Genomic DNA, 26,648 nt, shown 5'->3' with positions numbered 1-26,648 from the left:
ACCTTTGCTCCTAGAATAATCCAGGAACTTGTTTGAAGTATACTTTCCTGCAAAATGATCCCATTATTTATTTTTTATTCAAAATCTTATATTCCGCACCCTCCACTTCACAGAGTGTTCAGTGCAAATTACAACAATATCATTTAATACAGCATTGCATATATATTACATGTTAAAATCTCAAACACATAATAAACATGACCATCAGCCAAATGCTTCCCTGAACAATATTGACTAACTGCTTCCTGAAATCTTTTACATCAGTTTGATATCTAAGATGATCAGGAAGTGAATTCCACAACAGTTGTGACATGAAAAAGCCTAAGTTCTTTAAAGATGATAGGCATTGTTTGCTGGTACCTTCAACAATGTTTTGTTAGCTGATCGCACATTACGACCAAGTTTATACCATTCCAGCTTCCTTTGTAAGACATTTCTCATCAGATGTCAAAAGCTTACGAGCTTATAGTGATGACCTTAAGTTTAGATCTCAACCACACCGGCAGCCAATGCAATTCCCTTAATGTGGGTTGAATATGGTTATTCGGGTGTAATCCCATAAGGATACATGCAGTGGCGTGTTGGATCAACTGCAGTGTATGCGACAACCTTTTAGGTAAAGCAACAAAGGGAGCTGCAATAATCCAGTGAACCCAAAACCAGAGCCTAAAGTACATCTTAAACATGTCTCTTGAGAGAACATGTCTAAGTGGTTTTATCATCTTCAATTTATAAAAGGCAGTGTAACATTGGAACACATGGTAAGCTGAGAGTTCAACAGTACACTCAAATTCTTTGCCTCAGAATGGGTAAAACAATATTCTTAACTTTAATCGGAGGAACCTCTGAGATTAGTGCTGGTGAAACCATCCATCAGTTTTGTTTTTGTGAGGTTCAAAACTAACCCATTCTTTGCTAAGCACTGCTTCACCCTCATAAAACATGTAATGAATGACTTGTAATACATAATTACAAGTCATTACTTTAACCACCTTGATTTCAACAACACATCACAGAAAGCAAATGTTGCTTACCTGATGTAACAGGTGTTCTCACAGGACAGCAGGATGTTAGTCCTCACAAATGGGTGACATCATCAGGATGGAGCCCAATCACGGAAAACTTCTGTCAAAGTTTCCAGAACTTTGACAGGCCCCTACTGGGCATGCCCAGCATGGCACCAACCCTGCAGCCAGCAGGGGTCCCCCTTCAGTCTTGTTTCAAAGCTACAGGCAGTGCCGAAAAATAAAATAAGAAAACGAACCCAACACCGCGGGGTGGCGGGCGGGTTTCATGAGGACTAACATTCTGCTGTCCTGTGAGAACACCTGTTACATCAGGTAAGCAACATTTGCTTTCTCACAGGACAAGCAGGATGGTAGTCCTCACAAATGGGTGAGTACCGAGCTGAGGATGTCTGAACGTGCACCAAATGTACCCAACGGCGTGCAACAGGCACAACAACTGGGATGGAATTTGGGAAGGACATCTACACCCCCACCGGGTAGGCGGAAGGGTGTTGGTACGTCATGTTGGAAAAAGGTTACGTAAGACAGATTGGCCGAAGATGGAATCCTGTCTTCCGGCTTTGTCCAAGCAGTAGTGGGCTGCAAATGTATGGAGAGAACTCCAGGTTGCAGCCCTGCAGATGTCAGGAAGCGGCACCGATCGAAGGTGTGCTACTGACGTCGCCATGGCCCTCACAGAGTGTGCTTTGACACGGTCTTGGAAAGGAATGCCTGCTTGCTGATAGCAAAAGGAGATGCAGTCCGCCAACCATGAGGAAAGAGCCTGCTTACCCACAGGTTGCCCTAACTTGTTGGGATGGAAAGAGACAAATAATTGAGTGCTCTTCCTGTGGGCAACTGTACGGTCTAGATAAAATGCTAGAGCCCGTTTACAGTCGAGGGTATGCAGAGTCTGTTCCCCGGAGTTGGAGTGGGGCCTGGGAAAGAAAATAGGTAGTATGATGGATTGATTAATGTGAAACTCCGAAACTACCTTAGGTAAAAACTTAGGGTGAGTGCGGAGTACCGCCCGGTCCTGCAGGAGTTTAGTGTAAGGCGGATAGGTAACTAGGGCCTGTAACTCACTAACCCTGCGAGCAGAAGTGACAGCTAAAAGGAACACCACTTTCCATGTGAGGTATTTTAGGTTACAGGAGTGAACAGGTTCGAAAGGCGGTTTCATAAGTCGACCGAGAACCAGATTAAGGTCCCAAGAAGGGGCCGGAGGCCGTAAAGGTGGCTTGATGTGGAGCAAGCCTTTAAGAAACCTTGTGACAAGGGGTTGTACCGAAATCGGGACATCCCCGATTCCTTTATGGAAAGCGGCTACCGCACTGACATGCATTCTAATGGAAGAGGTCTTTAGATCTGATTCTGATAGATGCCAAAGATAGTCCAAGAATTTAGGGATTGGACAGGAAAAGGGATCAAGGGCCTGAGAAGTGCACCCTGATGTGTACCTTTTCCATTTATAGGAATAGGAGTTTCTTGTGGAAGGCTTTCGTGAAGCGATCAGGACACGAGAGACTGAATCCGAAAGGTTAAGTGGTTGAAGGATTAACCTTTCAACATCCATGCCGTCAGGGACAAGGCTTGGAGGTTGGGATGGAGGCGGCATCCGTCGTTTTGAGTGATCAGATGCGGGTCCGTTCCCAAGGGAATGTGCCTGCGGATGGAGAGATCCTGGAGTATGGGAAACCACACTTGACGTGGCCAGTGTGGTGCTATCAGGATCATGGTTCCTTTGTCCTGACGTAGCTTCACGAGAGTCCTCGACAGAAGAGGAAGTGGAGGGAATGCATACAGCAGACCGGTTGTCCACGTTAGGGAGAATGCATCTCTGGGCCGAGAGTGCTGGCTGCGAATGAGAGAGCAGTAATTGTCCACTTTGCGGTTCTGAGGGGACGCAAAGAGGTTTATGTGGGGATAACCCCATTGCTGGAAGAGAGTTGTCGCTACTAATGGATTGAGCGACCACTCGTGTGGTTGGAAGACACGACTCAGTTTGTCTGCCAAGACATTGTCCACCCCCGGCAAGTAGGTGGCCCTGAGGTACATCGATCGGGAGAGGGCTTCTGCCCAAATCTGCGCAGCTTCCTGACAGAGAAGGAAGGAGCCTGTGCCTCCCTGTTTGTTGATGTACCACATGGCCACCTGGTTGTCCGTCTGAATCAAGATGATGTGATTTGATAGGCAATCTTGAAAGGCTCTGAGAGCATATCGGATTGCTCGAAGCTCCAGGAAATTTATCTGGTGTTTGGCTTCCTGTGGAGACCAGAATCCTTGAATTTGTAGGCTGTTTACATCGGCTCCCCAGCCGACGTTGGAAGCGTCGGTGGTGAGAATCATTTGAGGATCTGGTGGGTGAAAGGGCAAGCCTTGTAGGAGGTTTGATTGATTTTTCCACCAGGCAAGAGATAGACGGAGTGCATCGGTGATGCGGACAATGGTCGACAGAGGCTGAGTCGCTTGAATCCATTGTCATTTCAAGGTCCATTGCATGACTCTCATGGCCAGACGGGCCATTGGAGTCACATAAACTGAAGACGCCATGTGTCCCAGCAGAATAAGGAATTGACGAGCTGTTGCTGTGCGTTGAGACTGCAACTGGCAAGCTAGGGACACAAGGGTTTGGAGTCGTTGATGAGGAAGGAAGGCTTTTGCCTGTAAGGTGTCCAAGTCCGCCCCAATGAAGGATAAGGTTTGAGATGGGACTAAGTAGGATTTCTCGTAGTTGACAAGAAACCCTAGAGAAATCAGAGTTTGAATAGTCAGGGAGGACCGAGCGATTTGCTGGGTTGGGCCCTGATTAACCAATCGTCCAAGTAGGGGTAGACGTGGACACCTTCCTTCCTTAGAAATGCTGCAACCACCACGAGACATTTGGTGAAAACTCGTGGTGCGGATGCTAGGCCGAATGGGAGCACTCGGTATTGATAGTGTTTTTGGCCTACGAGAAACCGGAGGTATTTGCGATGAGCTTGAGCTATCGCAATGTGGGTATAAGCGTCTTTCAGGTCTAGAGAGCAGAGCCAGTCCTCTCTTTGCAGCAGAGGGAGAAGCGAGCCCAGGGTTACCATCTTGAACTTCTCTCTGTGAAAGTACTTGTTGAGGGCCCGTAAGTCCAGGATTGGTCGAAGTCCTCCTGACTTTTTTGGGATCAGAAAGTACCTGGAATAGAACCCTAGTCCTTGTTGTAAGAGAGAAACGGGTTCTATAGCGTTTGACTGGAGGAGAAGGGAAACTTCCTGCTCTAGGAGAAGAGAGTGGTCGGTAAGTCTCCACGCTTGCAGAGGTGGAGAGTCCGAAGGAAGAGTTAGGAAGTTTAGGTGGTAACTGTGTGCGATTATGGCTAGCACCCACTGATCTGTGGTGATGTGACGCCATTCTGCTGCAAAGTGGCTTAATCGACCTCCTACTGGTATGCCTGGTAGAGGGATTAGGCATCTGCTGCTCTCTAAGTGAAAGTCAAAACCCCGATACAGGACCTGGTTGTGGAGCTGTTGCGGGTTTTTGTTTCCGAGGTTGGCGAGGCTGAGGTTTTTGGTAAGGCCTCGTCGACCTAGATTTAGTGTGTGGGGGATAGTACTTCTGTGGATGGAAGAAAGACTTTTTAGTGTCCTTCTTAAATGGTTGTTTAGAAGGGAAGTCAGAAGGAATCAATGAGAGCTGTTTGAGGGTCTCATGATGGTCCTTTAATTCAGCAACTATTTGCTGAATTTGCTCACCAAATAAATTATCCCCTAAACAGGGCAGGTCAGAGAGCCTGTCCTGAACTTCTGGGCGGAGGTCAGAAGACTTAAGCCAAGCCCAGCATCTTGCCAAGATGGCCGCAGCAGACACCCTAGTGGAAGCATCGAAGATGTCATAAGCTGTTCTTATCTCATGCTTCCCAGCTTCAAAGCCCTTAGCCACTAGGGCTTGAAGTTGATGTTGGAATTGTTCTGGTAGGATATCTGAGAATTCCTGTATCTGTTTGAAAATGACCCTATTGTATTGGGTCATGTAAAGCTGATAGGAAGCTATCCTGGAAATGAGCATGGCCCCTTGGTATACTTTCCTACCTATACTATCTAGGAACTTGTTTTCCTTAGTAGGAGGTATAGAGGAGTATGGCTTCACCCTTTTAGCTTTCTTTTGAGCTGACTCTACCACTACAGAGTGGTGGTCTAGCTGAGGTTTCTGAAAGCCAGGTGCTGACTGTACAAGGTAAGTAGAGTCAACTTTTTTGTATATTGGAGCAACAGATCCAGGAGTTTCCCAATTCTTCTTCAGAAGGTCCGGAAAAACCTGATGAATTGGAATGGAAGTGATGACTTTAGGGGCATCTAGAAATTGGAGTAGCTCCATCATTTGGTGCCTGTCATCTTGCTCAGATTGAAGCTGAAAAGGGACCAATTCAGACATTTCCTTCACAAAATTTATGAAAGAGAGGTCCTCTGGGGGAGAACGCTTTCTACTTTCAGCAGGAGAAGGTGGTGAAGGTAAATCATCGGTGTCTGTGGAGGTATCATCACCCCAGGTGTCATAAGGATCAGGCAACTGACCTGTAGGACCACGAGGGTGTTGGATACCCGAAGGCCCCGGTTGAGGCTCCGAGAAACTCGAAGGGATCACCGGGGGCATCTAGAATACCTTCGGAGGCATCGGTGCCGGTATCGAAGGCATCGGTGGCACTGATGTGCGTATCGCCCCCGAGGAATGTATCGGTGGCGAGGGACGACACGGCATTGATGGCACAACTCCCGAAGGAGGAATTCGATACGGTGTTTCTCCACCCGATGACACTGCCATCGGGGAGCGTATCGGTGCCGTCGGTGACCCAGGTATCAAAGGTGGGAGGGCAGTCATAAGCGCTTCCATACGGACTAGCAGCGGTGTCACGCTGCTGGAATCGGGTCGGTGACCGGTTCCACTCTCGGTGCCGGAGTCGGTGCCGATGGAATCTGGAACCGTTGCATCGCCTTGTCGATGGCCTCCTGGACCAGCTGGTCCAGTTCTTCCCGGAGACCTGGGGTAACAAGACCCGGCTCTGCGGAAGAGGGAGGCTGAGGCTGAGCCGGAGGGACCACCGGAATCGTGGCTCCCAAACCCCGATTGGGTGAGGGTTGCCTCGGTGTCTCAGAGACAGGAGTGGACGGTGCCACTTCTGGTCGAGACTTCTTCGGTGGCGGCTCGGACGGTACCGAGGTCGATGACTTCGATTCCTTGACGGTCCGAGACTTGCGATGTCGGTGACTATGCTTCTCCCTCCGATCCCCTCGATCATCGGGGGAGGGGACGGGAGTCGATGGCCGACGGTCACCGGGGGGGTTGTCGACGATGGTGTGACTTCGACGGTGCCAGTTCCGAGGATGTCGATGCGATGGACGGCGTCGGAGTGCGAGCATGGAAAAGGAGTCCCATCTTCTCCATTCTGGCTTTGCGACCTTTTGGTGTCATAAGGGCACATTTGGTGCAAGTCAGGACATCATGCTCACTTCCTAAACACATTACACAGACTCTATGAGGGTCTGTGATGGACATGGTGCGCGAACAGTCTGGGCACAGACGGAACCCCGACGCCATGGCCATTGACCAAAAATTTAGCCGCGGGACGGTCGACGGCCAGCAGACCGCACGGGCCAAACTCGACGGTAATAGACTAAAAACGGCAGAAAATTTACCGAAGTACTGCGGGCTAAACTTAGAGACAGGGGGGACCCCTGTGGGGCGAATTTAAAGTTAAAGAAGTCCGTGAAGAAATTCCTGTCAGGAATGTGGCAAGAGCTCCTTAACCGCGTGGCAAGAGCTCCTTAACCGCGTGGCAACTGCTTCGCGGAAAAAAGAAGACTGAAGGGGGACCCCTGCTGACTGCAGGGTTGGTGCCATGCTGGGCATGCCCAGTAGGGGCCAGTCCAAGTTCTGGAAACTTTGACAGAAGTTTTCCGTGATTGGGCTCCAGCCTGATGATGTCACCCATTTGTGAGGACTACCATCCTGCTTGTCCTGTGAGAAAAATGTAGACAATCCCAGGTAACTATGCACCAACCTTCTAGTTTCTGTATATATTCACTGAAATTCATTTCAGTTTCTACTACTTTACAAATGAATTTACAGCACAATACAAGACTAACACCTTAGGGGAGTATTTCAAAAGGATTTACACACATAAAAATAGCATATAGTGTACCAATTTTCAAAAGCCTACTTACACATGTAAAGTGCATTTACGCATATAAAACCCAATTCTAAGCACAGAAATCTTTTTGAAAATTACATCCTTAGAATTTGTTATGAAGTGCTGTATATTGGTACTTATGGTTACATATACAGCATCAAAGCACAGTACTTTCCATTTTACTCTAGATGCAAACAGTCTTACAGCTTTCAGTCAAATTTGATTTTCAAAAGATATCACTTTTTGATCAAACCTTGGAAGAAACAGTCAACAAAACAGAAAAGAAACAAGCAAGGTAACTATATATTCTAGAAAAGTAATGTGCAGTAGAGCAAGAGTTTGTTCCAATATTGAAGTTAGGCAGGGAATGAGTTAATGAAACTTAGTAACATAGTATTGTTGGCAGTAAAAGACCAAATAGTCCATCCAGGCCTGCATAGCAAGCTTCCCATGGCAGCAATTGCCGCTCTGTGCATTACCCCCAGGCCTAATGTTAAGGATAGTAATACTTACAAGCAAAAACAAGCAACTATCAAACTTATAATAAAATTATTGCAACATTTTTACATGGTGAGCATCCTGCCTGATAACTCAAACAATGCTGCTTGAAAGTTCTTTGCTTTTGGACTTGGCCATAGAAGCTTTATTCCCAATGACAGCATATCAGTACTCCAGATCATAAGTCGAGGCCTAGCGTTGGCTGTCTTCAGAATCCAATACCCTTTTTTCACCCACCATCAAAGCGGAAGAGCTATGTTGCAGTTGTGTCAAAATCATCAAGGACAGTTGGTCAAGGGTAATAATCCCCCATGCCTTCTGGTTAAGTGTACTAGCTGCTGCTTCGTGCAGGTTACCCCCATGCATCTTTTTCTTCATTATCATCCTCAAGCCTTTAGGGATCCACAGTGTTTATCCCATGCCCTCTGTTACAAAAGAGCATTCCAGGCATCCACCACTCTCTCCATGAAAAAAATATTTCCTTATGTTGGTTCTGAGTCTACCCCACCTAGATTTTCATTTCATGACCCCTAGTTCTACTCTTTCCTTTCCAACGGAAAAGGTTCAAAGTTTGAGCATCATTAAATCCTTTCAGGTATATTGAAGGTCTGTATCATATCCCCTTTGCACCTCCTCTCTTCCAGAGTATACATATTCAGATCCTTCAGTCTCTCCTCATAAGTCCTCAGATACAAACCTCACATCATTTTGATGACCCTTCTTCTGTCACCTTGCTTTACCTCTTCGGTGATCCTTTCTGTCGCTTGACCTTTTTGCTTTCCTGATTTCAAACTTAGTTTCACCAGCTATTCTTCCCTGTGTACCTCTTTTTGGATCTTTTATACTTCTTGAATGCTGTTCTTGCCTTTATTTTTTCAGTGAAATAATTAAAATGGTTTAAAGCTTTTGTTTATTTATGTATTTATTTATTTATTTAAGAATATCAGGGTAAAATATATTGCTGACTGAGGCCCAAGCAGAGGGAGAGTGTGGTACAAAGATAAGAACTAGCAAATGTATCTATTGCTTCCTTTCTGTGATTAAAGTAAGGCTGTAAACCTAATCTCTCATAGCATGTCTTCAATGTTAAATTAGCTTTCCCAGAAGAATTAGAAATGTAGACATCTTCACCTTTTTATCTTTGTAGTTTACCTTTGTAAGAAAGTGGATTTAAAGCTTGAATATGCCATGTCAATTTGAAATCAGCATCTTACTGATTTCTCATGTGCATGTTAATAGAGTGAACTAACAAAGAAATACCAGTCTTATATGCTGTGAGTCTTCGTGTGATTTCTCTGTATCCTATTTGCAAAATCAAACCATACCATTTGATATCACTGGAGCTCAGGTGGCAACCACCCGGACAGAGACATCATCCCCATTAGTGAGCACCAGGTCAAGTATCACACCCTCCCTCATGGGTTCCATTACCATTTGTTTGAGAAGAGCCCCTTGAAGGGCACCCACTATCTCTCTACTTCTCAGATTCTGCGAAGGGATTCTCCATTCTGCACCCAGTAGATTAAAATATCCACCAAACACCACTTCTTTCCCATCTTTCAGATGTGTTTGACCAGACCTCTGTCCAGTTCTTCCATTTGAATCCGAGGGCTGTAGACCACACCAGTAAAAATGGATGCCCCATTATCTTTGTTTATAGTATGGCCCATAATACTTCTTCTCTACCCCATGTCCCATGCAATACAGTTGCTTGGATATTGTTTTTGACAAAGTTACTCCTCCCCTTTTTCTGCCCTCGCTAATCTTCCTTAACAAGTTATAGACCGGAATGGCCATATCTCAATCATGAAAATCCGAGAACTATGTCTCCATAATAGCAACAATGTCCAAGACTGCCTCAAACATTACGGGCCTACAGGACTGGGATTTTATTACCCAAACCACAAACATTTGTGGTCATAGCTTTCCAATTACTCTCCCTTGATTTGCTGTATCTTTTCTGCTTTTTTGAATCGATTATGTTATGTTCTCCTCCCACATTCTGTATTGCTTGGGGTGATATGCCAATTTCATTGGCCACCTCCAGCTACCCCCATTCTCTAGTTTAAATATCCGATAACATATATGAATTTCTCACTTAGCAACCTCCTTCCTGCTACAAATGTAGGCCATCCTTACCATATAGCCTTTTACTGCTCCATACACAGCCCAGCCTTCCAATGTATCCAAAACCACTTTCTGTACACCAGGTTTTGAGCCAGGAATTGAAATTAGCTATGTGACATAACCTCTCTTTTCCCTTTCTATGAACAGGTAATACTTTGCCATGTGTCTCATCATCTTCCCTAGATTTTGGAAATCTTTCTGTACTTCATGGATACCATTTCTATTGAGGTCATTGGTCCCCAGATGGATGATAACATTGATATCAAAGTTCCTACTTTCTTCTACAATGGCTCTATCTGGTTTGCATTTCTATTAGCTGAGGATCCTAGAAGGCATTCAACTGTTGTCACCATCAAAATGAACTCCCAAATTGGTTCCTCTGATAATCGAGTCTCCCAGGAGAAGAAGCTTTCTTTTATAACATTTGATCCCGTTGAAGGGCTTCTGGGTGCATTGGATGTCCTATCTTTCAGACATAACTTCTAATTCTATTGCTGAGGTTTCTTCATTTTCGAATGCAGAAAAGGTATTAAGTAAGTATAACAGTGGGGAGAGTAGGAGTCTCTTCATCACAGGATGGTGCAAAGTTGGGGAAATTGGATGTCTCTGTCACATGTTTTGTTTTACTAGAGCCCACTGTAAACCATTTTTTCCTGGGTTTCTGAATCCTCTGTGGGAGATGGATGAGAGATTGAAATGGTTAAAATAATTTAGATCCTTTCAATAAAGAATTTCAAAATGAAATATATTGTTGCTTTAAACTTCTGCACTATGAGGTCTCAGAAACAACGTGAGTTGGCTGGTAGAAGGTAAAGATAGACAAATGTTTCATTGCTTCCCTCATGATTAAAAGGGGAGGCTGTAAACAATCTCTCATGATGTTTTCAAGGTTTAATCAGCTTTCCCAGAGTTGTTAGGAATGCAGATGTCTTCACCCTTTCATCTTCGAACAAAAAGTGCTTATCTTAACATTTTATCTAGGTAAGAATGTGTTGTGGTGTTTGTAACATTTTTTCCATAACAAGATACTGGATGGTGAAAGGAAGGGGAGGTTAATTGAAACCTGGACAATTCCTCTCTCAGATGAGTCAGCTCCATTTTCATTGCAGACAGCTGAAGGCAAAATAGACAACCTTTGATTCTCCAAATGATAGGCCTTAGGACATAAACACAGTTGTTGTACTCAAAGACATTGCTAATTTATCGCTAATCCCTTAAAATTCTACAAAAAAGGTATGGTAAGATTTAGGCTCTCGCAAAAGATTTTTAATAGGTATTTGAAAAGTATTAAAAACAAGCCAGTAAAGATTAATAGGCAAACCCTGAAAGCTAAATTTTACATGCCATATGACAGTTTAAATTTCTGTTATCTGAGCTGCAAGAAACTATCTTGTAATGGAAGATGATGTAACTGAAGATAAGTCAGAGTCCAGGGAAGACTATATAAGAAAAGTATATACTCTTTAAAGACCCTATTCATTCTGTTCCAAGTGTTCTTATGTACTCATATTTATATTTATATATTCTACTAGACATTATGTTCTAATGTTACGCCCTAGCCGCGATTGTTCTGTTATTATATTCTTTTGACGCTATGTTTTAATGTAACGCCTTAGACGCGATTGTTCTGTTGTATTGTAAACCGATATGATTTGTAAATCCTGCAAGAATGTCGGTATATAAGAATTCAAAAAAAATAAATAAAAATAAAAGTAATCTCAGTTTAGGGAAGGAGTGATGGAGGGAGGGAACTAAATAGTTGAGATTACAAGCAGGAAACAATTCCACTTAGCTTGTGTTGCCTCACACAGAAAAATCTGTGTGAGGAAAGTAGCAAGATATCAGATGCTAGAAGAATCCAGAACTCTGGCACTGTCTCTCTCTGCAATGATGCAATTGCTCATCAGACCTCAGGTGAGGCTAAAAGTGAAAGCCCTCCCCATAACATAAACTACTTTCTAAGTAATCATCTTCCCATCTATATTAGGTCCTCTACATACCTAATAATTTTGCAGTCTTTGCAAGTCAAATGGAGCTGAAAAATTTCCCGGCATTCAACACATTCGATAAGTTGTAATGGAATCTGCAAAAAAAAATAAAAAATACAAGAATATATAAATGTGTTTACTGATGTAAAAGAATAACTATAAAGGAAATGGACCCAAAAAATGTGATACAATTTGAAACAAATGTTTTCTTAGAAACAAATTAAAACTGACAAAATAATGCAACCTAAAATGCAAAATTTGCACAAATACAGCATGCAGACCACTATGGATTGTTGATTTTTTTTTTTTTATTATTTATAATGAGCAATGGTTTTCAATTGCGTTCCAAAACAATTTCAGGACTTTGAATTCAGAGCCACTTGCCCTGCCAATGTTTTGTTGTCTGAAATTAACAGAGACTGGCACAATGTAGTTAAAATGTTAAAGAGAAAAGGGGAGGTGAAGAATGAAGAAATACATCCATATTTTGCTTTAAAAAAAAATGACAAGCTTCACACTCCACAGGTATGCATGTCTCTCTTCCTGTAATCTGGTGTTCGGAGAATGAGTGGGAAGACCTGTGTAAATGCAGTAATTAAAATACAAGGACTAGGTTTTAAAAATAAAAAAGATGAATGTAAGCTACTAAGGTACAAACGTGATTTTTTTGTAGCCAAAAATAAATCTCTACAGTAGGATGAAGTGACTGTATAACAAATACTCAAACCAAGGTCAGACCCTATATTTTCAGTCTAGTCTCTTATCTTAACCTAGAAATAAAACATTAGCAAAAGCTGTATGTAATAACTTTTTATTAACTAGCTTAATACATTTATAACTAGCCTTTGACAGCTATGCTCCCTTCATCAATTCAGTGCAGAAAATGTTAATGAAAATGTTTCACAATTATAGAAGTAACTTGTAGGTTTGACCACAGAAGAGGTGTTTTAATTGTAAAGCTATAAAGAGCTTTAAAATAGAAAGGCTAAGAGATGGGGATGGTGACATGTTTGGAGAGGGATACAAATAACAGAATTTACAGCTATAGAAGATTATTGACTTTGTTCAAAATGAACATTTCCTCTTTCTGTCTCTCTGTAAAAAAATTAAACTCTTTAATGAAGAAGTTTCTATATCTAGTAGTGAAAAAGAAATTGGTTCCATTTGGGCAGCATCATCCTTTGCTCATTCTGCACTAATCTAATAAAAGGGATCCTAGCTCTCGAAAGCTAGTCTCAAATGTATTAAGTTAGTCAAACGTAAAATATCACAACTTATTTGTTGACTTATTTCTAAATATGCAAACAGACTAACACAACCACCATCCTGCTTTTTTAATGATCTTAACCTGTAAGCAGATGGGCAAGGAAAGCCATTTCCTTTAGAACAGAGAACAGTGATAACTATAAACAAGGGTGATGGTCAGAGCTAGAGTAGTGTAACAGAGGTAACTCAGATTGAGTAGACCAAATAGTACGTTCTCTGTTTACACCCATTTTCTTAACTCTGTTAAATAGAGAAGCATTTAATAGATGACGGATATAGCAAGGACAGGTATTCCATAAATACATCAACTGCATTGACCCTAGTATAAAGCAAGTTGCTTACCTTTAAAAGGTGCTCTCTGTGGACAGCAGGATAATTTATCCACACATGAGGGGACATCATCAGATGGCACCGACACAGAACATGCTCTTTCAGAGCTCAGAGAAACCTATCAGTCTTTCTGAGCATATATGTAGCAACCACCACAGAAGTCTCCTCAGTAAATGTGTAAGCTAAGCTTTAACTCTACAGGGAGGAGGAGTGGAGTTGTGTGACTCAATTGTCCTGCTGTCCACAAAAAACCCCTGTTACAGGCATGCAGCTTCGCTTTCTCTGTGAACCAGCAGGACTGAATTCAGCCACACAAGTGGGGATTTCCAAGCTGAAGGTTGGAAGATATTTATGTCCAGTGACTAAAGATTTGTAACCAGGTAGTAGAAAATGGAGGAAGAACTGAAGTACTTAGGTAAATAAGCTCATAAGTACTGCCTGGCCAAAAGTAATATTCCTGCAGGAGTCCTCTTCAAGACCAGCAACGTTTCACAAAGGTGTGGCTACACAGAAACATGATGGGTCATACAGTCTTTTTCTGCCATCTAGTCTGCCCATCTGCCCAATTAATTTAGCTTTATAATTCCCATCACTCCTTTAGAGATCCCCTGAATTTATTCCATGCTTTCTTGAATTCAGATACTGTTTTTGTCTCCACTACCTCTACTGGGAGGCCGTTCCATACATCTATCACCTTCTCTGTAAAGAAATATTTCCTAAGATTACTCCTGAGTCTACCCCCTTTTCACCCTCATCTCATGTTCTGAAGCCTTCTTTCCATTGAAAGAAGCTCACCTCCTATGCATAGAAACCTTTATTCTAGATATATAAATGTTTATTATATATCCCCTATCTTCCTTTCATCAAGGATATACATGTTTAGAGCTTTATCTCCATATGCTGTAGAACGAAGTCCAATGACCATTTTAGTAGTCACCCTCTGGAACAACTCCATCCTGTTTATATCCTTTTGAATTTGTGGTTGCCAGAATTGTACACAGTATTCCAAATTAGGTCTCATCTCAGGACCTATATAAGGGAAATAACAACTTTTTCTGCTGATTAGTCCTCTCCCTATGCAGCCAAGCATCTTTCTGTCTTTTGCCATCATTTTATCCACCTGTTTAGCCATCTTTAAAATCATCAGATTCAATCACCCCCAGATCCAGCTCTTCTTTTGTGCTTAGAAATATTTCACCTCTAATACTGTACCTCTCCCTTGGGTTTCTGCATACTAATTAAGAATAGTCCTGGGCTCTGATGACAATTGAACTCATTTCCTCTGGTTTATAAGGCTTGCCACTAAATGATTGCTCTGCAGATTTCTTGGATTGGAGCTGAGTGAAGGTGCACTAAGGAAGTCAAAGCTGGTCATACTTGAGAGCTTTTACCTAACTATGGATTTGTACCCAGATTTCATATAGCAATATAAAATGCAATCAGAAATCCAGGTAGAGACTGTTAGCCCTAGACTGATTAGGTTAAAAGAAAAAAAAAAAAAACAATTGAGGAGATTTTCTGAAAGATTTAAATCTTTCAAAGTAGAACAAACAACCTTTTCTACAGTCCAAGGAGTGAAACATTTGTTTTTCATCGATAAGCAGGCTTAATTAGCCATTGCACGTGGGCGATGTCATCTGACAGCACACAATGTACTCTCCTCTCCTAGCTAGTACAGCTTTGAGCTCTAATGAGCATGTGCAGCAGGTCCAACTCGGGCATTGCCTTGTGAGCCTCTTCAATCTTTTTTGTCTGAGCACAAGCATGGATGTGTAATCTATCTCCACTTACAATATTACATCAAATATCTTCTTGGTGGTTTTTACCTAAAAAATCTTTTTACTTTGTTGCTTTGCTGTTTTGGCAGCCCTACAACAGAAAAGGAAAGAAAACTGAAAAGAGTTGGCCCTGCCTCTTCATCATGTTGGGCCAGATAAAAAAAAACAAACAGTAACAGTGAGCAGTTTTAAAAGTTCATTTGTGACACAGTAATGGAGAAATTACTTATCTTATAATTTCGTTTTCCTTAGTGTAGACAGATGGACTCAGGACCAATGGGTATAGTGTACTGATGATAGTTGGAGACGGATCAGATTTCAATCTGAATTCAGCCCTAGTACATATATCCCAGCAGGAAGTGCAGCTCTTCAGTATTCTCCTCGAAAAGCAACTGTGGATATATGTGTGACTGACTAACTTGAATAACTTGATTAACTTTATAACTTGGTTAACTTAATTAATTTGAACTGGTTCAATTGGTTATAGCTGTAGACCGCCAGTGCCCTCAACCGAGAAACGTCGACACCCGGCAGGATGGGTGTTCTAGTTGGAGAAAGGCATGGCTTACCCGTGAAACATTCGCTGTCGGTGATGTCATTCGAGGATTCCAAGAATAACGGCAGCCGTGGGTGGGATGCTGAGTCCATCTGTCTACACTAAGGAAAACGAAATTATCATGTAAGTAATTTCTCCATTTCCTAGCGTGTTGTAGATGGACTCAGGAACAATGGGATGTATAAAAGCTACTCCCGAACCGAGTGGGAGGCTGCCCATGACCCACTTAGTACAGCTCTTACAAATGTTGTGTCCTCTCGAGCCTGAACATCCAAGTGGTAAAACCTGGAGAAGGTGTGGATGGAGGACCATGCCGCCGCCCGACAGATCTCGGCGGGTGACAGCATCTTGGTTTCTGCCCAGGACACTGCCTAGGCTTTAGTGGAATAGGCCTTGACTTGTAAAGGCGGTGGCTTGCCTGCTTCCATGTAGGCCGCCTTGATGACTTCTTTGATTGAGCGGGCTATGGTTGCTAGCGAGGCCGCTTCCTCTTGCTTCTTCCCGCTGTGAAGGACGACTAGGTGGTCCGTCTTTCGTATGGATTCCGACCTTTCCAGGTATTGGACTAGGAGTCTGCCGACGTTGAGCTGGTGTAGACTGCGAGCCTCTTCCGAATTCTTATGCTCATCTGGCGATGGTAGTGAGATGGTTTGGTTGAGATGGAAATGAGACACCACTTTGGGGAGGAACGACGGAACTGTGCGTAAATGGATGGTTCCCGGGGTGAGTCTGAGGAACAGCTCCTGGCAGGACAGTGCTTGTAGCTCGGAGAAACGACAGGCCGAACAGACTGCCTCCATGAAGGCTGTCTTCAATGTTAATAGTCGGAGAAACAGGCCGCGAAGAGGTCTGAATGAGGCTCCTGCTAAGAAATCTAGGACCAGGTTGAGGTTCCAAAGAGGCACCGGCCACTTTAGGGGTGGCCGGATCTGCTTGATTCCTTTCAGAAAGCGGGAGACATCCAGGTGAGAGGCTATGCTGCTGCTCTCGCTCTTGGTTCCGTAGCATGATAATGCGGCCACCTTTACCTTGATGGAGTTGAGAGACAATCCCCTTCTGTAGTCCATTCTGCAGGAATTCCAAAATCGCAGGAATTTTGACTGAGTGTGGAATGATGTCGAGGTCCTCGCACCAGGCTTCTATTACTCTCCAAATGCTTCGAGCAGGCGTAACTTGTATAACAAAGCTAGGGGGGTTAGATAGGGCTGGGGGGGGGGCGGTGGGAGGAGGCCGAAGGAAAGTTCCCTCTGAGGCCATTCCGATTTTGGAGCTGCCTCGGAGGGAACGGAGGCAGGCTGCGCGGCTCAGCCCGCACAGGCTGCCGACTTTGGGCAGACTTGTGCGCGCCGACCCCGGATTTTAATGTATACGTGCACATCTATTGAAATCCAGCGAACAAAAGTATGTGTGTGCGCAAATTTATAAAATCTACCCCTATGCGAGCATGTTCATGTTGGCAGTCAGTTGGCATCACCCACTTACATGGGTGAAATTAGTCCAGCTTGTCCATGGAAATGTTAACAGGACACTCCTAATTTTTTGCACTTTTTTTCTGAAGCAGAAGGTAACCATTGAAATCCAGCTTCCATGCATGGTTGCAGATGATACAAGTTTTCTCCATGTGTATAATGTACCCCATAAATAAAGAAAGGATCATTTCAATTTTAATTATATATTCATTATTTAACTGACCTACATGCAACACATTTGGGTCCAGTTCTATGTCCACACAATTTCTTTTACCCGAATTTATAACATCCCAACAAAACTCCACAGTTATACAGTCCCATATTTAAAAAAAAAAAAAAAAAAGTTACCTTTGTGCTTCCATTTTATTACATTTCTGGTTTACCCAGCTCTGCACCTTCAACAGTTAGCTAGGAAGTAGTGTGTTTTACAAACACTGAAATTCATGCTTGGAATATATAACAACTGATTTATTATGGGAATACCAAAAGTACTAACCACAGTTCCTACTTGTTCTTTCTTGCTTCTATTGCTTGGCACAAGGAATTCCTTTACAAGTCCAACTGTTTCTATATTTTCCATTTCTAACTTTTCAGATCACCCTCTCTCCTTTCCCCTTCCCTCTTCTGCAGTTCCTTGTTTCTTATTGAATGCTTCTCTCTCACTCACTCTTACATTCTTTCCTTCCAAAACTTTCCATTTTTATTCTAAAGTATAATGCAACACAATGCTGTTAATCTGCTCCACAAAAAAGCATAAATAGGCCAAGAAGCATGACACCAAATATAGTATTATGCAACGTACCAATGGTAAAACCAAATACTTTAATGAACATGCTCTGCTCAAAGGCTCGCATTGTCAAAGGAAGAGAAAAATCAGTGCTATAGCATGCTTTAACGCTGTGATCTCTCTCTAAACATGCTTTCATCAAAATGCTAGTTTAATTTCAAACATTAAAGAAATATAATTAACTGAAACTACTGTGTGATCTTTTCTCCCACTTCATTGAGGGCAAAGTGTATAGATGGTGGCCAGTTATGGCTAGGAAGATCAAAGGCAAACTTAAATAAATGGAAACTCAAGACTAAAAGATGTAGGAGGAACACTACATTTGGACTAGTATTTTGTAAAGCAGATGTCTGGGATCAAAATGCTATATTTGCATCCATTTTGCTTCCATGGTATGAATAATGCTTTAAAATATACAAAGTCAATTGCCTGTGATTTTCCTAAGCAGACAATTTGGGAAATGTAGATTTATTAGGAGGAAAAACTGACTTCCCAAAGGCCATGCAAAGGATCCATGTCTAACAGTTAAAATTATAATCTATGAGCCCTGATTACCAGTCTTCTCATTTGATTAAAAAGGGAGAAAAAAAAAAAAGCATTTCAGAACTGCGATTCTATCAAGGTATCTAGCAGATCTTACTTTTTTTTTTTAACCTAGTTAGTATTCCTGACTCTAAACCCTGTGACCTGTCAAATGAGTCATGCAGACAGCCTTTCATGGCCAAGTCGCAAAGTAAGCACCCACGTCATTCTTAGGATGACTTCATTGGTCCAAGCAGATGTTCAAGTAGTCAGCATCATGATACTTACTGAAATTTCACAAGAGGCAGTTGGACAGGCATTCTAGCAAAATTGTAAACAAATACAAAAAAAAAAGCAAACAAGCATGAAAACTATAAAAATTAACAGCAATATCTGCAACTTTATTGTACAGATCCTATGTCTGGCTGTACTGACAAGATGCACCATGTGCACGTTAAGAGGCAGAAGATGACTATGCACACATATTGCTGTCCCTACATATGAAACTGCTCCTTGACAAATACCACATGCAGCAAAGATAGCACACATCTGAAAAAGATAAGACTGGTGCCAGCATACACGACATGAAGTTTATACTGCTAGATCAACCCTCTCAGACCAGTACTGAGATTTTCAGAAGGCCAACAGAAGGTATTTGCCTCTACCACACTTGGATATAACTTCATGCAAACTAAAGTACCATATCATTTTCCCAATTTACTATAGCAGAAAGGAAGTATAAAAAAAAACAGCCATAAAGTTACTGAACATGCCCTTCTTCACTAAATAATTTAGATTTTATTAACCATGCCTCAAAGTGGTACCAAAGAACATGAGAATCAGCTGCCACTATTCCTGCCACTTCGCCATTAGTGAATTGGTTAGACTTTCTGTAGCCAGAATCAAAGAGACTTACATTGACAACAGATTCCTTGAACTTGATGTGCAATCTGTAGTTAGAAAGCGCAATGACAGCATCCTCTGCTCGCCCCACATACTCAGTGCTTTCCCCATGCAGTTCCAGGAAAGGGACCTTCCAAAACAAAAAAGGAAAAGTTTGCTTGTATTCCAAAATAATGTCTTTCCAGTGTGCAGTGAATGGGGTGAAGTCCATTTAAGCAATACAGAAGTCCAGTTGTTTGACTGGAATACAACCTGAACTTGACAATATAATTAAAAAAAAAAAAAAGTCTGCATATCTTCCTATGGCATAAAGTGTACTGATGGAGTTTCAAGCTGACAGTTTGCTGGCTTCTCTGCAACTGCAAAGCATGGAGAAGAAAATATAACACGATCACCTCATTCCTACTATGAGATAGCAAAATTGCTTACCTTGTAATAGGTGTTATCCCAGGACAGCAGGATGTAGTCCTCACATATGGGTAACGTCATTGAACGGGGCTCCGTTCAATGACGTCACCCATATTTATTTATTTATTTATTTATTAACTTTTATTTACCGACATTCGTGAAGCACATCATGCCGGTTTACAAAGAACTCAGGTGGGAGATACAGTGAAACAATATAACAATATAATATAACAATATAACATTATAACAAAGTGAACAAATAAAACAGTACAAAATGTAACCATGGGAGCCGAATTGAAGAGGGGAAAAGGGGGGAGAGGAGGGGGAGGGTAGGTTAGGGGTAGGGCGGGAAGGGGAAAGCGTAGATAGGAGGAGGTAAGGGGAGAATACAAAAGAGTAGGGGGAGACTATGTACAGGAGAGCTGTACAGGTGTCATTTAACTACGTAGAATTACGAGGCGTCGAATGTTGAAGAAGGCGGTAGAAAACTGGGAAAAGTTACTTCAAAGGGTATAAAAAAGGGGGGGTGGAGGGGGGGGGGAAATAAGGGAAGGGTGGCGGCCGGGTGACGCGGAAACGAAAGGGTGACAGGGGGCAGGGAGGAGAAAGGGATAAGACATGCGAGAGGAGGGTGAGAGGGATGGCCGGGCCGAGCGGAAACTGAAATGGGGGGGGGCAGGGGGGAGCTGGGGGAGATATTACGTTTGGTTTGCGTCAGGGTTTGTGTCAGGGTTTGCGTCAGGGTAGGCCTGTCGGAAAAGCCATGTCTTGACTCCTTTCTTGAAGTTGTGAAAGGATGTCTCTTGGCGTAGGAGGGTGGGGAGGGAGTTCCAGAGGGTAGGGCCAGCGACGGAGAAAGCTCTCCCTCTGGTGTGAGCTGAATGAGCTGTTTTGAGGGATGGGGTGTGGAGGGTGCCTGTATGGGTAGTTCTTGTGGGGCGATTGGAGGAGCGGTAATGAGGCATATGTGAGGACTAGCATCCTGCTTGTCCTGGGATAACATGTAACCAGGGGATTAAGAATAATTGATTTAAAAAAAAAAAACAAAAAAAACAAAACCTCACGGTAGGAAAGCCAAAACATCCAAAACAATCAATAGTAATTATCAAACAAACAAACTGACCGTCATAAATTAGACATAGATTTGCACATAGATTTTCATGCTAGACTGTATATCTACTGATATACACAAGGATCAGATCAAATACCTGAGCTCAGCTCTTCCCGGTGACTACAGAGACTGTCTCCAGCTGCGCGGGAGAGGGCATCTGCCATCACCACCGTGCTTGGCTTCCTGTACCCACTGCGTTTTAAGCTGTACAATCAGCTAAGTCCACAATGGCTGAAAAACCAGCTACCAGACAAAGCACTCATCTGAGGGACCATGAAAATCATCTCAGGAATTCTCAACTGGGGGAGGGACTGTTGGGTACCATCGCAGGAGAGCAGGGCAATCAATTCTTTTATTTATTTATTTTAGTTCTCCTTCTAAAATCTGAAACAATACCCAGTAGAGAGATGCATGTCCATCTATTTTAGATTTAATTCTTAGTGGAATGCAAGATTTGGTGAGAGAAGTAACGGTGGTGGGGCCACTTGGCAACAGTGATCATAACATGATCAAATTTAAACTAATAACTGGAAGGGGGACACAATAAGTAAATCTGCAGCTTTAACACTAAATTTTAAAAAGGGAAACTTTGATAAAATGAGAAAAATAGTTAGAAAAAAACTGAAAGGTGCAGCTGCAAAGGTTAAGTGTTCAACATTGGACATTGTTTAAAAATACAATCCTAGAGGCGCAGTCCATATGTATTCCGCGCATTAAGAAAGGTGGAAGGAAGGAAAAACGATTACCGTCATGGTTCAAAGGTGAGGTGAAAGAGGCTATTTTAGCCAAAAAAAATCCTTCAAAAACTGGAAGAAGGATCCATCTGAAGAAAATATGATTTTATTTATTTATTTATTTAAAAGAATTTATATACCACTTTATAAAATTAGTTTTTGTCAAAGTGGTTTACATTGGAAAGAGTAATAAAATAAAAAAATAAAAAGAATAAAATGAAATTATAAAGAAAGGATAAAACATAAGCATTGTCAAGCTAAGTGTAAAACATTGATAAGACATGCGAAGAGAGAATTTGAAATGAAATTGGCCATAGAGGCAAAAACTCATAATAAAAACTTTTTAAAATATATCCAAAGCAAGAAACCTGTGAGGGAGTCGGTTGGACCATTAGATGACAGAGGGGTTAAAGGGGCTCTTAGGGAAGATAAGGCCATTGCAGAAAAACTAAATGAATTCTTTGCCTCCGTGTTTACTAATGAGGATGTTGGGGAGATACCAGTTCCGGAGATGGTTTTCAGGGGTGATGAGTCAGACGAACTGAACGAAATCACTGTGAACCTGGAAGATGTAGTAGGACAGATTGAGAAACTAAAGAGTAGCAAATCACCTGGACCGGATGGTATGCATCCTAGGGTCCTGAAGGAACTAAAAAATGAAATTTCTGATCTATTAGTTAAAATTTGTAACCTATCATTAAAATCATCCATTGTACCTGAAGACTGGAGGGTGGCCAATGTAACCCCAATATTTAAAAAAGGCTCTAGGGGTGATCCAGGTAACTATAGATCAGTGAGCCTGACTTCAGTGCCGGGAAAAATAGTGGAAACTATTCAAGAACAAAATTGTAAAGCATATAGAAAGACATGATTTATTGGAAAATAGTCAACATGGATTTACCCAAGGGAAGTCTTGCCTAACAAATCTGCTTCATTTTTTTGAAGGGGTTAATAAACATGTGGATAAAGGTGAACCGGTAGATGTAGTGTATTTGGATTTTCAGAAGGCGTTTGACAAAGTCCCTCATGAGAGGCTTCTACGAAAACTAAAAAGTCATGGGATAGGAGGCGATGACCTTTCGTGGATTACAAGCTGGTTAAAAGACAGGAAACAGAGTAGGATTAAATGGTCAATTTTCTCAGTAGAAAAGGGTAAACAGTGGAGTGCCTCAGGGATCTGTACTTGGACCGGTGCTTTTCAATATATACATAAATGATCTGGAAAGGAATACGACGAGTGAGGTTATCAAATTTGCAGATGATACAAAATTATTCAGAATAGTTAAATCACAAGCAGATTGTGATACATTGCAGGAGGACCTTGCAAGACTTGAAGATTGGGCATCCAAATGGCAGATGAAATTTAATGTGGACAAGTGTAAGGTGTTGCATATAGGGAAAAATAACCATTGCTGTAGTTACACGATGTTAGGTTCCATATTGGGAGCTACCACCCAGGAAAAAGATCTAGGCATCATAGTGGATAATACTTTAAAATCGTCAGCTCAGTGTGCTGCAGCAGTCAAAAAAGCAAATAGAATGTTAGGAATTATTAGGAAGGGAATGGTTAATAGAACGGAAAATGTCATAACGCCTCTGTATCGCTCCATGGTGAGACCACACCTTGTATACTGTGTACAATTCTGGTCGCCTCACCTCAAAAAAGATATAGTTGCGATGGAGAAGGTACAGAGAAGGGCAACCAAAATGATAAAGGGGATAGAACAGCTTCCCTATGAGGAAAGGCTGAAGAGATTAGGGCTGTTCAAGCTTGGAGAAGAGACGGCTGAGAGGGGATATGATAGAGGTCTTTAAGATCATGAGAGGTCTTGAACGAGTAGATGTGAATCAGTTATTTTCACTTTCGAATAATAGAAGGACTAGGGGGCATTCCATGAAGTTAGCAAGTAGCACATTTAAGACTAATCGGAGAAAATTCTTTTTCATTCAACGCACAATAAAGCTCTGGAATTTCTTGCCAGAGGATGTGGTTAGTGCAGTTAGTATAGCTGGGTTCAAAAAAGGTTTGGATAAGTTCTTGGAGGAGAAGTCCATTAATGGCTATTAATCAATTTTACTTAGGGAATAGCCACTGCTATTAATTGCATCAGTAGCATGGGATCTTCTTAGTGTTTGGGTAATTGCCAGGCTCTTGTGGCCTGGTTTTGGCCTCTGTTGGAAACAGGATGCTGGGCTTGATGGACCCTTGGTCTGACCCAGCATGGCAATTTCTTATGTTCTTATGTTCTTATCTGCTGGAGACGGAGAATACTGGCAGGCTGATGTCACTGTAGGACTATAGGGATGTGCAGAGGGACGCCATACGTTGCATTCGTGATTCTGATTCGTCGGGGAGCAGATACATTACATTCGGCCGTATGGCACCCCGATGTGTTAATATGGCGATTTCTATTCGTGTCCCAGCTAAAATTAAAATTAACTACAACCCCCTACGACTTACCAAAACTCCCTGGTGGTCCAGCGGGGAGACCGGGAGCCATCCCCTGCACTCTCACGCCAATCGCCTTTCCCCTCACTATGTCACAGGGGCCGACCATCGGTACCTGTGACATAGTGAGGGCAAAGGCGATCGGCGCCATTTTGAGTACTGGCATCGGACAGCCGGCGTGCAGGAGGTTGCTCCCGGACCCCCGCTGGACTTTTGGCAAGTGTTGTGGGGGTCAGGAGGCCCCCCCAAGCTGGCCAAAAGTCCCTGGGGGTCCAACGGGGGTCCCGGAGCGACCTCCTGCACTCCGGCCGTCCGATGCCAGTACTCAAAATGGCGCCGATAGCCTTTGCCCATATTATGTCACAGGGGCTACCGGTGCCATTGGTCAGCCCCTGTCACATGGTAGGAGCACAATATGGCGCCGATGGCCATGTGACAGGGGCTGACCAATGGCACCGGTAGCCTCTGTGACAAAGGCTATTGGCGCCATGATGAAACCGGCACCGAGGGTGTGAGTGCAGGGGATGGCTCCCGGATCCCCCTGCTGGACCACCAGGGAGTTTTGGTAAGTCTTGGGGGGGTTCAGGAGGGTGGGGGGTTTGTTTAAATTTTTATTTAGGTGGCCGTATAATTCGGCGAAGATTTGTGTATTCGTGGGGAATCGCGATACGTTTCGCTTCCCCACGAATACTACGAATAGTGCAATATATGTTGCAGATCGCCAATACGGCGAAAACGAATGCACACCCCTATAGGACTATACAAACTGTAACATCTGTTTGCTCTTTCTCCATCTGCTGACAGAGGTGCATAACCCACTGGTTCTAAATCCAACTATCCACATGCTAGGAAAGAAGCCATTACTGAAGAAAAACCACATCAAAGCACTTCTGGAGTATGCCAGAAAGCATCAGAGTGACCCAGCTATAATGCGAGATAAGGTTTTGTGGTCAGATTAGACAAAAACGGAGCTATTTGGCCAAAAAGCAAACACCATCCTCGGCAACCACCATCCCAACAGTAAAGTATAGAGGTGGCAGCATCATGTTGTGGAGATGCTTTTCCTCAGCGGGGAATGCCTAATGCCTAAGATGCCTAATCTTGTTAAAATTGAAGAAAAGGGGAGGAGTTGGAGAGACTAGCCTCTTGAGAGAGAGGAGGCACGAAGGACTGCAAAGGGAACCCTGTTGAAATTCAGGGAGCCCTGGGAGCGCAGAGAACATCTCACCTCGTGCCAACCCCCGCTGACGTCATCCAGCGGCGACGGGACTCCCTACAAAACCGGAAGAGCTGCGGCGCGAAGCCGCGCGCCAAAGGGGCGCGCCCCTTCTGAAGTTTTTACTTGTCTATCTTAATATCCTTTATGGGTAAGAAGAGAAAGACAAAGTTAGTTACTTCATCTCCAGGAGTCATACCAGCTAGAGGCCCGATAGACTCCCATGTGGTAAGGAGAATGGGACAGTTTGAGAGACATTCTATTCCGGAAATTTCCTTTTCATCAGGGTCACCAGAGAGTCCTGCCATATTACAGACACCCCTGAAGCTCAGTGAGACTCCAGACTCTGACCAACAGAGATTGGTATTTGGGACTGGAGCCTCAGTGAATATGGATAATAATAGGCCAATGGAGAATGCTGGTATGCAGGACAGTCAGGAAGTGTTGATACCTCAGGAAGAGATACCTGGGGGAAATACTGATATTGAATTACTAGAACCTCAAAATATTACTTTAAGTGATATTTGGAGAGTATTAATGGAAGTTAAGAAGACCTTAGATAACTCCACTAAGCAATTTAAAGGTGATATAGTTGTGATTAATAACAAGATAGAACAGCAGGTAATTAGACTGAATATGAATGAAGAAAATATTGGGGTTATTAAAACTCAGATAACATCCTTACAAGGAACTAATAATGCATTTGTTAAAGATAGTTTGATTATTCATCGACAGTTAGAATTGTTAGAGAATGAAAATAGAGCAAGAAATCTAAGGTTCTTGAATTTTCCAATGTCTAGACTGCTATCAGCATTTGAACTGTTGAAAAAATATTTGAATGAAATTTTGTCAATTACAAATATTGATGAAAGAAGTATCTCAAAGTTATATTATATTCCTAAATCAAAAATTCAACCTCAAGAGGGGGGTAGAAGAATTAGACACTATGCAACGGGAATCACCAAATTTAACTTCATTCCTTGAGGCATTGATTGATGATATCCCATGTAGAGCCACACTGGTAGTATCTCTGTGTAGAGAACAGGATAAGAGTTTAATTTTGCAAAAATTCTTTAGAAATAAAGATTTTCTTTTTTGTGGATGTAAAGTCCAAGTATTTCCTGATGTCACACCGAGTACCCAGTTACGGCGGAAACAATTCCTGTTATTAAAATCTAGGGTTTTAGCGCTGGGAGCATCTTTTTATTTGAAATTCCCGTGCAAATGCCTAATTGTCTTTCAAAAAAAAAAAAATTTATATTTCTAGATCCTACCCATCTTGAGGTATTTTTGACGGATAAAGAGCAGGGTTGAGTAACTGTAAAATAAAATATAAAAG

The 26,648-nt window shown here is 42.6% G+C and overlaps 1 protein-coding gene across 9 annotated transcripts in view; it reads right to left on the bottom strand.

Annotated features, from left to right (window-relative positions):
* Positions 1-26,648, bottom strand: part of MTMR3 (myotubularin related protein 3) — a 334,346-nt gene that overhangs the window by 218,166 nt on the left and 89,532 nt on the right. For 5 of the 9 annotated variants that reach the window (XM_029619464.1, XM_029619465.1, XM_029619469.1 and 2 more), the window contains 3 exons: positions 19,405-19,521; positions 18,777-18,809; positions 11,793-11,875 (listed from right to left, as the gene is read on the bottom strand). In XM_029619464.1, coding sequence (XP_029475324.1) covers positions 11,793-11,875; positions 18,777-18,809; positions 19,405-19,521 — 233 coding nt within the window. The remainder of the gene's footprint in view (positions 1-11,792; positions 11,876-18,776; positions 18,810-19,404; positions 19,522-26,648) is intronic. The other 4 variants (XM_029619472.1, XM_029619466.1, XM_029619468.1 and 1 more) reach the window with 1 other exon arrangement.

This window comes from Rhinatrema bivittatum, chromosome 11, assembly GCF_901001135.1.
Source record: "Rhinatrema bivittatum chromosome 11, aRhiBiv1.1, whole genome shotgun sequence".
Classification (NCBI taxonomy): Eukaryota; Metazoa; Chordata; class Amphibia; order Gymnophiona; family Rhinatrematidae; genus Rhinatrema; species Rhinatrema bivittatum.
This window is presented reverse-complemented; position numbering and strand designations above follow the sequence as displayed.